General features: G+C 54.3%; 2 protein-coding genes across 13 annotated transcripts in view; one reads left to right on the top strand and one right to left on the bottom strand.

Annotated features, from left to right (window-relative positions):
• Positions 1-15285, top strand: part of ABITRAM (actin binding transcription modulator) — a 378866-nt gene extending 363581 nt beyond the window's left edge. The window contains exon 7 of the transcript XR_009551943.1: positions 15252-15285. The gene's annotated coding sequence lies outside the window, so the exon portion shown is untranslated. The remainder of the gene's footprint in view (positions 1-15251) is intronic.
• Positions 1-16381, bottom strand: part of EPB41L4B (erythrocyte membrane protein band 4.1 like 4B) — a 200836-nt gene that overhangs the window by 140938 nt on the left and 43517 nt on the right. For all 12 annotated transcript variants that reach the window (XM_060199039.1, XM_060199043.1, XM_060199041.1 and 9 more), the window contains exon 2: positions 7108-7212. In XM_060199039.1, the coding sequence (XP_060055022.1) occupies positions 7108-7212 (105 nt within the window). The remainder of the gene's footprint in view (positions 1-7107; positions 7213-16381) is intronic.

The raw sequence follows: 16381 nt of genomic DNA, 5'->3' as shown, positions 1-16381 counted from the left end.
TGAGGTGAGACCAGACTCTGAATACTAGCTCTTCCCCTTATTTGCCACCTACCAGCATATGGCCTCGCATCTCAGCTTCAGCTGCACAATGGGCTTTCTCTGTGGCCAGTTTCCCAGATCAGTGACGATTGTAATACCAGAGATCTCTATAGCCGTTAGCGCAATGCTGGGCTCGGACCTCATCTGCGTGGGTACTAAGTGAACAGCAGCCCTCGCGACCAGAAGCTAGGTGGGTGTAGGCCAGCGCCCCCAGCTCTGGAGAGGGAGTTCTATTACGTAAAAATGGAAGCCCAGTCCGGGCTCTGAGTTCTGCAGCAACAGTGAGATCCTGACTGGATTTTTCTGCTTTGATATGGAAAAGAGACATGCAAGGCCCCAGCCCCAACTGCTAAAAATAGGCGAAGCCAACAGACTTTGACCTTGCTTCTGCGCGAGGCAGGAACTATGGAAACCAGCCCGGCTCTTTTCAGGGAGCCAGGAATATCAGCTGGGCGTGCAGAGAGCTGTGCCAGGAGCCCTGCCACCACCCATCTGCAGAGCTGCATGTCCAGGGCTGGCTGGAGGTGACGGCTTTTTCAGGGGCCTCATGGGCTGGGCAGTGAGCCAATGGCCACGCAGGCCATTCCTGCAGGCTCCCGTCCTTAGCCCTGCTTCTCCCTGGCACCCAGTCACCGGCCAGGAACCACACCTCCCCTGACCCTGGATACCACACCTGCCAATGACACCCCCAGAAACTGGCTCGGGGAGCCCTCGGGAGGGGTTCTGGAACAGACAGGTGAGGCTTCTCTGGCAAGCGCGGAGGCCAGCCGTGCGGGCTCCCAGGAAGCTTCTCGGGTCAGCACCACCGGAGGCCACGTGCGGTGACTTGTGTTCACCTCTGTTCTGTCTGGCTTGCGAGAAGAGACCCGCAGCGCTCTCGCTCCTCCAAGAACTCACTCACTCACTCACTCAGTCCCTTCATCGCCCCGGGAAACACGTGGTGCTGCCTCCACTTCACAGTCAGGAAAAGGTGAGAGGTGTCCTTGAACTTAGCAACCGCAGACCCCAGGTGTGAGACAAGCGGTGTCTCATGGGTTACCGGCTTTGGTCTGACCATCTGCAAGACGGAGAATCTGGAAGATGCGGTGGTGCCTCTGGTTAAGCACACACATCGCCGAGTGCAAGGACCTGGGTTCGAGCCCCCGCTGCCCACCTGCAGGGAGGAAACTTCACGATGGGGAAGCAGGTCTACAGGTGTCTTTCTCTCTCCCTTCCTATCTCTCTTTCCCCCTCTCCCTTTCTCTCTGTCCTGTCAAATAAAAATAAAATAGAAAGGAAAATAAAAAAGGAAAATGGCCACTAGGAGTGGTGGATTTGTAGTGCGAGGACCAAGCCCCAGTGGTAACCCTGGAAGCAATAAAGAAAGAAAAGAAAAAGAAAAAGAAAAATTGGCCAAATGGCTCCTGAAGTCTCTTCTGGGGCTAAAGATGAGGATTTTGGTATTATTACCATTATTATTATTATTATTATTATTATTATTAGATTGCTTCCAGGGTTACTGCTGGGGGAGAAAACACAGTGGTTACGCCCAAGGCTCTGAGGTCTCAGGTTCAATCCCTGCACTACCATCAGCCAGAGTCAAGCAGTGCTCTATCCTTCCCCTCCATCCTTCCCCTCCATCCTTCCCCTCCGTCCCTCCCCTCCGTCCCTCCCCTCCGTCCCTCCCCTCCGTCCCTCCCCTCCGTCCCTCCCCTCCGTCCTTCCCCTCCGTCCTTCCCCTCCGTCCTTCCTCTCCATCCTTCCCCTCCATCCTTCCCCTCCATCCTTCCTCTCCATCCTTCCTCTCCGTCCTTCCTCTCCATCCTTCCTCTCCATCCTTCCTCTCCATCCTTCCCCTGTGTCTCTTGCTCATTAAAATAAAGTCAAATGTGCAAGGACCCAGGTTCAAACCCCCAGTCCCCACCTGGCAGGGGGAAGCCTTGCAAGTGAGGAAGCAGTGTTGCAGGTGTCTCTCTGTCTCTCCATCTCCCCCACCTCTCTTGGCTTGTGACTGTCTCTGTTCAATGAATAAACACAATTAAAAAACAAACTGTCACGTGTTAAGAGACACAAGAGCTGTCAGGGAGGCTGCTGGGCAGGCGGAACTCATGGCCTGCATATTCACGAGGCCCCAGGTTCAATGCTCAGCACCGCGTATGACCAAGCAGTTTTCTGTTCTCTCTTAAAATGAATGCAGCTTCACAAATGTCTTTTTAAAAGATACACAGGAGAAGAGCTCCAGGGAACAGGAGGGCTGACAAGTGTCCGAGGCTGAAGACAGAGCTCCACTTATTCAATTACTCAGGAAGCAACTGTGGAGCTGTTGGTGCTGTGATGCCTACGGGGTGGACACATGCTGGATAAACACTTAGTCAGGAAGGCAAAGGCGAGAGAGGTTCTCAAGTGGAGGGGAGCTTTCTCCAAGAGATTTAATGCTGTGGCCTGGCTCTTCTCAGGAGGGGAGCTCACTGGGAGAACGGGGGGGGGGGTGCTGAGTTCCAGTTCTGTGTCAATGTGCAGAAGGGAACAGTAGGGACACTTAGTTCATGGAGATGGGAGGGGCTGGGCTGGCGAGACAGTTCACTGGGTGGGGTGCCTGTCTTTCTATGCATGATGGGGTCCACGTTTGAGTCCCCACATCCTATGGGAGGTGCTCTGGGGTTATGGTGTCTTCCTCTCTCTGTCCCTCTGTCTGAGTTAACAAAAACACACACACAAACAAAAAAAATGGCAGCCCATCGTGGTGAAATCACGTATGTGTGAGGCCCTACTCGACCAAAAGAAAAAGTCTAGAAAGGGACTAACAAGATGGAAAGGATGGGGTGGGGGCGGCAGTAGTGCACCCGGTTAATCACACGTAGTTCCAAATGCAAGAACACACACAAGGATCCCGGTTCGAGCCCCCAGCTCCCCACCTGCAGGGAGGTCACTTCATAAGCAGTGAAGCAGGTCTGCAGGTGTCTGTCTTTCTCTCCCCGCTCTGTCTTCCCCTCCTCTCTCGATTTCTCTCGGTCTTATCCAACAACAACGACAGATATAACAACAGTAATAATAAGAACAACAACAATAAACAACAAGGGCAACAAAAAGGGGGAAAAATAGCCTCCAGGAGCGGTGGATTTGTAGTGCAGGCACCGAGCCCCAGTGATAACCGTGGAGGCAAAAAAAAATAAGTAAACAAATAGAGTTATTTACCGTGGAGGCAAAAAAAATAAGTAAATGAATAGAGTTCTTTAGGCAAGCATCTGCTGGAAGTCACTGTCCTTCCTGCGGCCCTGGCCTGCTCTTTTCTCCCTGGGCCCCACCACACTGCTCCCCCTGGGGCCTGAACCCATGTAGCTGGGCACTAGGCTGGTGACCAGCTTATGGGCTCCATGCTCCCGCCATCATGACGAGCCCATCTTTGCCCCTTTGCTATTCTGCTTTTCCTAAATAACCAGATGTAACAAGCCTCCCGTTTGCTAAGCCCCAGCTCAGAGTCTGCAAAGTTTCGACCTGTGAATGACTATAACTGTGATCTGCTGAGCCTTCGATCTGTGGTCGGTAATGATGCCGAGAGGCACAACGTGACTCCCCTGAAAGGTCTGGCAGCCCAGGAGAAGCCACAAAGAAAAAAGACGGGCCTAGGTGCCGAGGGGACAGTCAGGGGCAGAAGGAGCAGGTACAGCTGGGAACACGGGCAAGATGGCTATGGTTTTACTCTGACATGGGGCCACGGGCAGGAGAAGAGAAGAGCCGGGAGAGGGGCAGGTGTGGCAAAGGGTCAGAAAGGACTCTGGCCAGACACATGCGGACGCACTGGAGACAGAGTGAAGGAACGTTAGCATGGCGTGTGGAAGGGGAGCATCAGACACGGGAGTGACAGGACCCACAGTGGATGGATGACTCAAGGTGGAACTGTTCTAACGAGCATCCATGAGGGCTGCCAGCGTCCAGAACATTTAGAAGGACCAGCAACACGGATTCCAAGGATGCCCAGGGGGAGAGGAAAGTGGAGCCTCAAAGAATGAGAAGGACAAGGTTGGGTGTCCAGACACACAGAAGCCAGAACGACACAAACAGGCCAAAAGATAGAAACTGGCCTCCTTCTCCCCATGTCTTGGGTTTTCCCTGGGGGACAGTTGTCTCCACCCAGCTAGTGAAAAAAGGAACCAGGAGGTGGTGGGGTCACCATGGTGGCTTGAATACAACACCTGTCCAGCTCTATACACAAACAGACAGACAGACAGACAGACAGACACACACACACACACACACACACACCAAATTTACACCTGGGAATTCCAGGTGAGAGCAGAATTTCTAGGTCAGTAGGAGAGAAACTATTGAGGACGGGACAAAGAGGAACCACGGTGGAATATTGTGACTCAGGATACAGCGGCACAGCAGTGCTGGGAAGGACGAGTGGAGCAGGTGCCACCAAGCTGCAGACGCTACCATGACGCTACCTCACTCCCCTGGGCAGACGACCTCACCCATGTGTCCCGGAACCTCCCCTCCCCAGAGCCCTGCCCCACTAGGGAAAGAGAGAGACAGGCTGGGGGTGTGGATCCACCTGTCAATGCCCATGTTCAGCGGGGAAGCAATGACAGAAGCCAGACCTTCCACCTTCTGCTCCCCGCGATGACCCTGGGTCCATACTCCCAGGGGGATAAAGAATAGGAAAGCTATCAGGGGAGGGGGTGGGATACGGAGTTCTGGTGGTGGGGACTGTGTGGAGCTGTACCCCTCTTATCCCACAATCTTGCCAATCATTATTAAATCACTAATAATAAGAAGAAGAAGAGGAAAGAGGAGGAGGAGGAGGGCCAGCACCATTTACTGCCAGGAAGCAGCTAAAATGTTGATTGTCAGATGGGAAGGTTTTGAGAAGAATGATGTGGGCTGTCTGCAGAAAACCCTGAAGGTGTAGAGGGATAGAGGGAACTTCTGGGGGGCAGAGACGGCCAATCTGGGAGGCGCTGCAGCCCTCAGGAATCAAGTGCTGACTGTCCAGGCACCTCACAGCTGCCCCAACAGGTCCAGCTCTGAGGCAGCACCACCTCTTCTAGCTATTCATGGGCTCCCAGGAAGTATGTGGACTTTTTTTTTTCCAGAGGGAGAGAGAGAGAGAGAGAGAGAGAGAGATATCCGAGCTTCCTTTAATGTGATGGGCCCAGATTTGAACCTGGAATCTGCAGTGCCTTGCACATGTGTGAATCCACTATTCCTGTTGACACTTTGAAATTTTGTATCTTTATTTACCGATTGGATAGAGACAGCTTTAGTTTTTATTTTATTTCTCCCTAACACACGTTACTATTTGCCACACTACATATATGTTCACTGGCAGATGCAATGCTGAGAACAGATCAACACCTTTCTTTCTTTCTTTCTTTCTTTCTTTCTTTCTTTCTTTCTTTCTTTCTTTCTTTCTCTCTCTCTCTCTCTCTTTCTCCCTCCCTCCCTCCCTTCCTTCCTTTCTTTCTTTTTTTTTTTCTTCAGACGAGAGAAACTGAGGGGAGGGGGAGACAGATGGGGAGATAGATAGAGAGACACCCGGGGGTCGGCGGTGGCGCAGTGGGTTAAGCGCATGTGGCGCAAAGCGCAGGGACCGGTGTAAGGATCCCGGTTCGAGCCCCCGGCTCCCCACCTGCAGGGGAGTCGCTTCACAGGTGGTGAAGCAGGTCTGCCGGTGTCTATCTTTCCCTCCGCCTCTCTGTCTTCCCCTCCTCTCTCCATTTCTCTCTGTCCTATCCAACAACAAAGCAACGACAACAACGGCAATAATAACCGCAACGAGGCTGCAACAACTAGGGCAACAAAAAAGGGGAAAAATGGCCTCCAGGAGCGGTGGATTCATGGTGCAGGCACCGAGCCCAGCAATAATCCTGGAGGGGGAAAAAAAAATAGAGAGACACCTGCAGCCCTGCTTCACCACTATGAAGCTTTCCTCCTGCAGGTGGACATCAGGTGCTTGAACCCGGGTCCTTGTGCACCGCAGTGTGTGTGCTCAATCAGATGTGCTACCACCTATCTCCCTCAAGAATACTTTCAAATCGCTGAGCAAGTGATCTCTGAAGCCTGGAGCTGATTGTGGCGGGAGGCATTCGCTAAAGATTCACTCCTGCTTTATGGCCTGGTCTATAAGAGGGCTTGCTGCCCTAGCATGGCGTGCTGGAGCCTACAGTAGGGTGGCTCTCCAGCAATGCCGAGACCTGCTCTCAGAGCACCCGCCCTGCCTCCACCTCCCCCGAAGTCTGGCTGGGATTGAGCTCTGTTCACAGCATCTCTTCATGCTCCTTAGAATAAAAGCAGCAGCCACTAAAAGCATGTCTGTAATGACACTTTCTTTCCACAAATTACAGAATATGCTCTATTGCCTGTCTGTGCCTGGGAACGCTGCTCTCATGCATCCCAGCCATCCCAGTCATCCCCTAATGCTCCCCCCACTCCTCTCTCCCTCTCCCTTTCTCTCTCTCTCCCTCTCTCCCTCTCCCTGTCCCTTTCCTTTTCCCTCTGCGTTCCCCCCCCCCTTCTCTCGGTGGTTGACCACCTCAGGTGTGGGCCATCGCAGGCTCATTCCACATAGGCACCACCACTGCCAACTCCACAGTCTTGCTGGGACATGATCTCTAAGGATTTTTATTTATTTATTTATTTTTTCATGACTGTTGATCTTTTTTTTTTTTGAAAAAAAATTATTAGTGATTTAATATTGATTTACAAAACTGCATGCCAACAGGGGTATAAATCTACTCCAGTCCCACCACCAGGTTGTGAATCTCAGTCTCCCCACTGGAAGTCACACACGGACCAGCTACCATCTATCTTTCAAAGGATTTTTCTGTCTGAATTTTTTCCCTTTAATTTCCATTTATTAAGAAGATGCACCCATACAGAGAGGGGACGGGGACAGACACACACACCCAGTATCGCTCTGGCATATGCAGTGTGAGGGCTCAAGCCTAGGAATCCATGTATACGAGTCTTGCACTCACCACTGAGCCACCTCCCTGACAAAGCATCCTGTTTCATTCCTCCTGCTTTTCTTATCAATGAGCACAAAACACCAATCTGTCTTGAAATGAACAAAAGTAAAACACATACTGTGACCTGGGCAGAGTCAAGGAACTGGAGGCCGAAGTAGTCTGTCTCCACGAGGTCCAAGTGGTATACGATTTGATCAAAGAGATCCTGGCCTTTGGCATGTTTCTGAAAAATAAGGGGGTAGATGAAAAATTAGGATGTGACCGTTGGTTGGAAAACAAAAAAGGATTCTATTGCAAACATGTGCACACCCTGATATAAGCATTTTGGAATGTTAATTTATTCGACTCATCATTAAGTCTAAGCACTCAGTGACAAAAACAAAACAAAACACTCAACAACTTAACCAACATGTTACAACCTTGGCAGATAAAGAGAAGCAATCAAGGACTTCTTTCTTTTTTTTTCAATTTTTTTAATATTTATTTTATTTTATTTATTCCCTTTTGTTGCCCTTGCTGTTTTTTTTTATTGTTGTAGTTCTTATTGTTATTGATGTCGTCGTTGTTGGACAGGACAGAGAGAAATGGAGAGAGGAGGGGAAGACAGAGAAGGGGAGAGAAAGACAGACACCTGCAGACCTGCTTCACCGCCTGTGAAGCGACTCCCCTGCAGGTGGGGAGCCAGGGTTCGAACCAGGATCCTTATGCCGGTCCTTGCGCTTTGCGCCACCTGCGCTTAACCCGCTGCGCTACAGCCCGACTCCCTCAAGTACTTATTTCTTAACTGTGCGACCACAGTGTAGAAAGCAGGATACAGAAATTAAATCAAGGGGCTGATACGGTGGAGGTCTGGTGGTGGAAACCATGGAGTTGTAGCCCTCTTATCCTATGGTTTTGTCAATGTTTCTTTTTTATAAATAAATAAAAAGAAAGAAAAGGGAAACAAAAGAAATAAAAATGGTCTAAGCTTTAAAAAAACAAAATAACAGGTGGGCAGGGTTCTTCTGTATAATAGTAGTCCTACAAATAAAGTGAGAGGGAAGACCAGGACTACAACTTCACGATTCTACAATTTCAATGAGCACACGCCCAAGCACTGAACACCCGCAGTTACTAACATCACAACGGGAAGACAGCGAGCCTTTATGTATTCCTAGTGGCGGAAGATGACTCACTGCCCAGAATCCAGGCACCTTTCTTCTCCTCCCCTCCCCTCCCTCTCCCTCTCCCTCTCCCTCCCTCCCACTCCCTCCCACTCCCTCCTTCGCCTTCTCTCCCTCTCTCTCTCTCTCTCTCTCTCTCCCTTATCTTCCTGGGGGTTCTCTCTCTCTCTCCTCTTTCTCTCCCTCTCTTCTCTCTTTCTCTCCTTGAGCCCTCTCTTCTCTCTCTCTCTCTCTCCCTCCCTCTCTCTCTCACCTGGTACTGGTATTGTTTGAAGCACTAGATCCAAATTCCCACTGCAAGAATACAGGTAAGCAAGTAGCAAGTCTAAGGGAATTGTAACAACTCAAGACAAGCAGGCCAGTCATTTAAAAAACTAGAGAGGAGGGTGGAGGGTAAATAGCATAATGCTTATGCAGAGACTGTCATGCCTGAGGCTCCAAAGTCCCAGGTTCAATCCCCCGCACTACCATAAACCAGAGCTGAACAGTGCTCTGGTAAAAAACAAACAAACAAAAAAAACTAGAGAAGAAGAGAGAGAAAAGAGACAGACACATCTCTAAAGAGACTTCAAAGACATTTGAAAAGAAAGGGGAGAAGCAGACCTAAGCGCAGTGTTCATGGTCGTGCACGTGAGCGTGAGTGCCGGAACTGGGAAGGAGGGGACTCCAAGGAGAGGGCTCTGCTTCTGGGAGGCGGAGGCGTGGGGGGTGGGAGGGGCGCAGGGGCTGGCTCCGGCTGCCGGCAGCAGTGTTCTCTCTCTCTGCACTCGGATGGTACCTTCCGCTAAGTCACTACACGGTGTGCAAGCGTCCTAGGCAACATTAACAACAAAAAGCGCCACCCGCGGCCCTGAGACAAACTCTCCTGCCTGGAAAGAAGCCGCGGTCGGACAGCGGCAGCAGGCCTGCCGTGCAGCAGCGCCATCGGCTGAAGACAGAAGCAGTGAGAAGCCAAAAAGAACCAGAACTCCAACCCTGGGGCACAGAGCAGGGGCTCATCAACAATCCAGAATGTTCTCTGACCCCTCTGAAAGATAACGGGGGGCGGGGGGGCGCACCTGGCTACGTGCTCATATTACCATGCGTGAAGACCCGGGTTCAAGCCCCCCACTCCCCTCCTACGACAGGCGAAGGGGAAAAGCTTCGCAAGTGGTGAAGCAAGGTCTGCAGGTGGCTTTCTCTCTCCTTCTCTACGTCCCCTCCACTCTCAATTTCTCTGCCCTACCAAATAATAATTTAAAAAAAGAAAAGGACACTATGAGGAGGAGGTAGAAATAAGAACAACTCTTTTTTTTTTTTTTGCCTCCAGGGTTATTACTGGGGCTCGGTACCAGCATTATGAATCCACTGCTCCTGGTGGCCATCTTTTCCCATTTTACTGGACAAGACGGAGAAGAACTGAGAGAAGAGGAGGCAACGGAGAGGGAGAAAGACAAGACACAAGTAGCCCTGCTTCATTGCCTGTGAGGCATCACCCCTGCAGGTGGGGAGCTGGGGGCTCCAACCTGGATCCTTTCTGGGGTCCTTGCACTGAGTACTGTGTGCGGTTAACTGTGTGCACTATGGCCCGGCCCCCAATATGGAAAATTCTTATGACAACATGAGGTAATTAGGCCACAAGGGAACAAGAGACTGTGATTCCAAGTACGTAAAAGAGGTCAATGCACTGTGGGTGGACTGCTGGACAGAAAGAAGAAATCCACAGAAACGGAGACAGGAGACTGGGAAGGAAGAGCCCTGAACGGCTCTCTACATTACTGTTTAAAAAGTTTAAGTATATTCACTGGATGGAGACATGCAGAAACTGAGGGACAGAGGGGGATGGAGAAGGAGAGAGACAGAGAAACACCTGAGGCTTTCCCCTTGCAGGTGGGGACTGGGGGCTCGAACCCGGGGTGACCTTGCACGCTGTGACATGTGCGCTCAACCAGGTGCTCCACCACCCGGCCCTATGAACGGTTTCCTTCCCAGGGTTTCTGTGACGCAGATCTCCCGCTCGTTGCCAGAGTCACAAAGACATGGCTCTGAAACGTTTCCCTCCTTGCCTGTGACCAGCCGTCCTCGGGAAGGCTTCTTCCCGAGTACCCAGCACTACTGAGCCTGTGTCGCCTATCAAATCAGCGCCAGTGCTCCAGGAGCAGCTGTCCTCACGGAATGGGTGGGACTGGTTAGAACAGAGTGTGAACAGCAGGAGAGCAGCAGAACTGGCCTGGGAGGAAGCCACAGACTGGTGCTCCAGCCCTAGATGTTCCACTAATGAGGCCTCCCACATTCCTAAGTCCCCCGGATTCTCACTGCTTATCCCAGCCCCTCCCACTGCTGCCAACTGCACACAGGTCTCTGGAAGGCGCCGACACCATGCCCCACGGAGCCTAGCAGGCCCATCCGCCCTGCTCCCTGTGTGGGGGTCTCTCCTTTGCTTAGAGGCTCCCACCTCGGCACTCAGCTGTGCCGTGCAGGAGCTGAAGACAAGCAGATCTGCAGATGTCGGGCGAGCGGTGCTGGCCCGAGCTGTCCTGCAGAGCCACCGTGTGTCTCCCTTCCCGATGTCCTTCGGAGTGTCTTTGGTCGTGCTGGGGCCTCCTTGTCCCCTCGCACACACAGGATGCCACGGCTCCAGGGCTGGCGTGGCACACACGGTCAGGCGCACACAGTACTAAGCACAAGGACCCGCTTTCGAGCCCCTGCCCCCCACCTGCAGTGGTGCTTCCCAAGCAGTGAAGCAGGTCTACAGGTGTCTCTCTGTCTCTCTCCCTCTCTATCTCCCGCTCCACTCTCAGTTTCTCTCTGTCTTGTCCTATAAAAATGGGAAAAATGTCAGAGCAATGGATTTGTAGTCCCAGCACCAAGCCCCAGTGAGAACCCTGGAGACAAAAAAAAAGATGAGGAAACAGGTGCTGTGGATGGAGGAAGGAGCCAGAAGACGAAGCAGGTGGGACAGGATAGAGGAAGGAGCCAGGAGACGGGGCAGGTGGGACAGGATGGAGGAAGGACCCAGGAGACGGGGCAGGTGGGACACGATGGAGGAAGGAGCCAGGAGACGGGGCGGGTGGGACAGGATGGAGGAAGGAGCCAGGAGACGGGGCAGGTGGGACAGGATGGAGGAAGGAGCCAGGAGACAGGGCAGGTGGGACAGGATGGAGGAAGGAGACGGGAGACGGGGCAGGTGGGAGAGGATGGAGGAAGGAGACGGGAGACGGGGTGGGTGGGACAGGATGGAGGATGGAGACGGGAGATGGGGCAGGTGGGACAGGATGGAGGATGGAGATGGAGATGGGACAGTTGAGACAGGATGGAGGATGGAGACGGGAGACGGGGCAGGTGGGACAGGATGGAGGATGGAGACGGGAGACGGGGCAGGTGGGACAGGATGGAGGATGGAGATGGAGATGGGACAGGTGGGACAGGATGGAGGATGGAGACGGGAGACGGGGCAGGTGGGACAGGATGGAGGAAGGAGACGGGAGATGGGACAGGTGGGACAGCATGGAGGATGGAGCCAGGAGATGGGGCGGTGGGACAGGATGGAGGATGGAGATGGAGATGGGACAGATGGGACAGGATGGAGGATGGAGACGGGAGACGGGGCAGGTGGGACAGGATGGAGGATGGAGATGGAGATGGGACAGGATGGAGGAAGGAGCCAGGAGATGGGAGACGGGGCAGGTGGGACAGGATGGACTATGGAGACGGGAGATGGGACAGGTGGGACAGGATGGAGGAAGGAGCCAGGAGATGGGAGACAGGGCAGGTGGGACAGGATGGACTATGGAGACAGGAGATGGGACAGGTGGGACAGGATGGAGGAAGGAGCCAGGAGATGGGAGACGGGGCAGGTGGGACAGGATGGACTATGGAGACGGGAGACGGGGCAGGTGGGAGAGGATGGAGGAAGGAGACGGGAGACGGGGTGGGTGGGACAGGATGGAGGATGGAGACGGGAGATGGGGCAGGTGGGACAGGATGGAGGATGGAGATGGAGATGGGACAGTTGAGACAGGATGGAGGATGGAGACGGGAGACGGGGCAGGTGGGACAGGATGGAGGATGGAGACGGGAGACGGGGCAGGTGGGACAGGATGGAGGATGGAGATGGAGATGGGACAGGTGGGACAGGATGGAGGATGGAGACGGGAGACGGGGCAGGTGGGACAGGATGGAGGAAGGAGACGGGAGATGGGACAGGTGGGACAGCATGGAGGATGGAGCCAGGAGATGGGGCGGTGGGACAGGATGGAGGATGGAGATGGAGATGGGACAGATGGGACAGGATGGAGGATGGAGACGGGAGACGGGGCAGGTGGGACAGGATGGAGGATGGAGATGGAGATGGGACAGGATGGAGGAAGGAGCCAGGAGATGGGAGACGGGGCAGGTGGGACAGGATGGACTATGGAGACAGGAGATGGGACAGGTGGGACAGGATGGAGGAAGGAGCCAGGAGATGGGAGACGGGGCAGGTGGGACAGGATGGATTATGGAGACGGGAGACGGGGCAGGTGGGACAGGATGGAGGAAGGAGCCAGGAGATGGGAGACGGGGCAGGTGGGACAGGATGGACTATGGAGACGGGAGATGGGACAGGTGGGACAGGATGGAGGAAGGAGCCAGGAGACGGGAGACGGGGCAGGTGGGACAGGATGGAGGAAGGAGCCAGGAGATGGGAGACGGGGCAGGTGGGACAGGATGGACTATGGAGATGGGAGACGGGGCAGGTGGGACAGGATGGAGGAAGGAGCCAGGAGATGGGAGATGGGGCAGGTGGGACAGGATGGACTATGGAGACAGGAGATGGGACAGGTGGGACAGGATGGAGGAAGGAGCCAGGAGATGGGAGACAGGGCAGGTGGGACAGGATGGACTATGGAGACAGGAGATGGGACAGGTGGGACAGGATGGAGGAAGGAGCCAGGAGATGGGAGACGGGGCAGGTGGGACAGGATGGACTATGGAGACGGGAGACGGGGCAGGTGGGAGAGGATGGAGGAAGGAGACGGGAGACGGGGTGGGTGGGACAGGATGGAGGATGGAGACGGGAGATGGGGCAGGTGGGACAGGATGGAGGATGGAGATGGAGATGGGACAGTTGAGACAGGATGGAGGATGGAGACGGGAGACGGGGCAGGTGGGACAGGATGGAGGATGGAGACGGGAGACGGGGCAGGTGGGACAGGATGGAGGATGGAGATGGAGATGGGACAGGTGGGACAGGATGGAGGATGGAGACGGGAGACGGGGCAGGTGGGACAGGATGGAGGAAGGAGCCAGGAGACGGGAGACGGGGCAGGTGGGACAGGATGGAGGAAGGAGCCAGGAGATGGGAGACGGGGCAGGTGGGACAGGATGGACTATGGAGATGGGAGACGGGGCAGGTGGGACAGGATGGAGGAAGGAGCCAGGAGATGGGAGATGGGGCAGGTGGGACAGGATGGACTATGGAGACAGGAGATGGGACAGGTGGGACAGGATGGAGGAAGGAGCCAGGAGATGGGAGACAGGGCAGGTGGGACAGGATGGACTATGGAGACAGGAGATGGGACAGGTGGGACAGGATGGAGGAAGGAGCCAGGAGATGGGAGACGGGGCAGGTGGGACAGGATGGACTATGGAGACGGGAGACGGGGCAGGTGGGACAGGATGGAGGAAGGAGCCAGGAGACGGGAGACGGGGCAGGTGGGACAGGATGGACTATGGAGACGGGAGATGGGACAGGTGGGACAGGATGGAGGAAGGAGCCAGGAGATGGGAGACGGGGCAGGTGGGACAGGATGGGGGATGGAGATGGGAGACGGGGCAGGTGGCACAGCACTCTAGCCCACCATTTCTGACCCTGAGGAGTGTCTGCTCTCAAAACTAAGGAGAGCTTCTGCCAAACACCTAGGTCTGGCAATATGTGAGTCAGTCTCTCTCTCTCTCTCTCTCTCTCTCTCTTCCTCTCCCTTTTTCCCTCTCTCTCTCTCTCCCCCACCCATGAGTACCCCAGCATTCTCAATTTCCCTGAATAAAGTTTAAAATTCCCCAAAACAAAAAAAGCTCTGGAGGTTGCAGATAACTTAATCCTCCTCTGCTGTCAGCCAGGACACCCCGGGGGTGGGGTGGGTCTACAAGCCTCCCAAGTGTCACCTTGGGCGGCCTCCACAGTCACCCCTTTGGATTCTCCCGACTCAGTCCCACCCAGAGAGGTGGCCCTGCCCGTGTAGCTGCCAGGGGCCTCTGCTGCCCGTGCCGTCTCACTCCGCTCCTGTCCATGCTGCCGCCTAGCTCCTCCCTCACTCTGCCCCGAGGGGCGTCTTGCACACCCCAGCTCTGCCTCCCCACGTGGCAACCCCAGAGCGCAGCGCCCAGGGGACACGGGACGTGCTGAATGCCAGTCAGCTGCATGGCTGGCTGGGGTGGCAAACGGCTCTTCAGGGAGCCCCGCGGTAGCGCAGCGGGTTAAGCGCAGGTGGCGTAAAGCGCAAAGACCAAGGCAAGGATCCCGGTTCGAGCCCCCGGCTCCCCACCTGCAGAGGAGTCGCTGCACAGGCGGTGAAGCAGGTCTGCAGGTGTCTGTCTTTCTCTCGCCCTCTCTGTCTTCCCCTCCTCTCTCCATTTCTCTCTGTCCTATCCAACAACAACGACATCAATAACAATAATAACTACAACATAAAACAAGGGCAACAAAAGGAAATAAATAAATATTTAAAAAATTAAAACAAAAAAAGAAAAGAAAGGGCTCTTCTTTGGGCAGACGGCCTCACCCAGATCGAACCCAGATCCCTGTGCGGGTCCTTGTGCTTAGCACGATATGCACTTAACGGGGCGCCCCTCCCCTGCCTCCTCAAGCTCATTGCACAGACTCGTTACTGACTGCAGACTGCCACTGTGGGATTCTCCGGCACACAGATGCGAACTGTCCCCAGGCACAGCAGAGCAGAACGCTTCCACCCGCATCTCTGGACAAGCGCTGCCAGGATTCCCTTCCTCCCGCCTCACCACATCCCTTTTCATCAGGACCAACTGGGCTTCTGAGTCTGTGTGTCTCTCTGAACAGGTCCTTTGAATGTGACAGTGGGCTTAAAATAACCAAGCCCGCTAAACACCGCATGCAAGAGCACAGAATTGTTGGGCGGTGGCGCAGCGGGTTAAGCGCAGGTGGCGTAAAGCGCAAGGACCGGTGTGAGGATCCCGGTTCGAGCCCCTGGCTCCCCACCTGCAGGGGAGTCGCTTCACAGGCGGTGAAGCAGGTCTGCAGGTGTCTGTCTTTCTCTCCCCCTCTGTCTTCCCCTCCTCTCTCCATTTCTCTCTGTTCTATCCAACAAGGACAACAACAATAATAACTACAACAATAAAACAACCAGGGCAACAAAAGGGAATAAATTAACAGTAAAGAAAAAAAAAAAAAGGACAAAATTGTCAACCAAGGACTGGGTCAGGCAGACAGCCGGCAAGGGAGGCACGGACGCTGAGCTCTCTGTGCTGGCCCGTCAGACGTGCCTGCTGTGCTCTCTGACTGGTTCCAGCCATGTTCCTGGTAAAGACTGCTGGCGAGCTCATGTCTAACTGCCTCCCCAGCAAATGAAGGATCCTGACCTTCTTAGATAAGATGCAGCTGGCAGTGTCTCTCTGCGGCCTGACGCCAGTCTGCTGGGCAGAGAGTGTCGGCCCAGCATCCCCATCCTCTTGGGATCTGAGACGGAGAAGCACCCTCTCTGAGCAGTGAAGAGCCTCAACAGCCACCTCCTGCCTCCTGTCTATCTGCCCACAGGCCTCAGAAAGGTCATGACCCCACCTGAAGCAGCAATACCCCCCCAACCCCCTGTGGTCCCAGGACTTGGGTTTCCCTCCTCTCTCCTCTGTCTCCAGAACTGTCTTCAAACACACACACATCTCCACTCCACATCTCAACCAAAGCAAGAGAGGCTGGGGGTCAGGGACACGGCTCAGTCCAGTAGAGCACCGATTTGCACGCCCGAGGCCCCAGAAGCGACAAGTTCGATCCCTGGCATCACCTTAGGCCAGAGCTGAGCAGAGCTTGGGTCCTTTCTGCCTCCTCTCTCATAAAAAATAAATACACCTTGTGGCCTCTCCAGGCCCTGCCCTCACTGCAGAGCAGCCATGGCGGGGACCCCCCTCTCTGCAGGGAGGCTGGTCAGCCTGCTCTGCCCCTCCAGGAAGACGGGTCCTGACATGAGAGCAGCCTAGAAGGTTCCAGCTGTGATCACGGACTGTGAGGTCAGACTGACAGGG

This window comes from Erinaceus europaeus, chromosome 10 (assembly GCF_950295315.1).
Source record: "Erinaceus europaeus chromosome 10, mEriEur2.1, whole genome shotgun sequence".
Lineage (NCBI taxonomy): Eukaryota > Metazoa > Chordata > Mammalia > Eulipotyphla > Erinaceidae > Erinaceus > Erinaceus europaeus.
The sequence above is the reverse complement of the archived record's forward strand: the minus strand, read 5'-3'. Positions and strand labels throughout refer to the sequence as shown.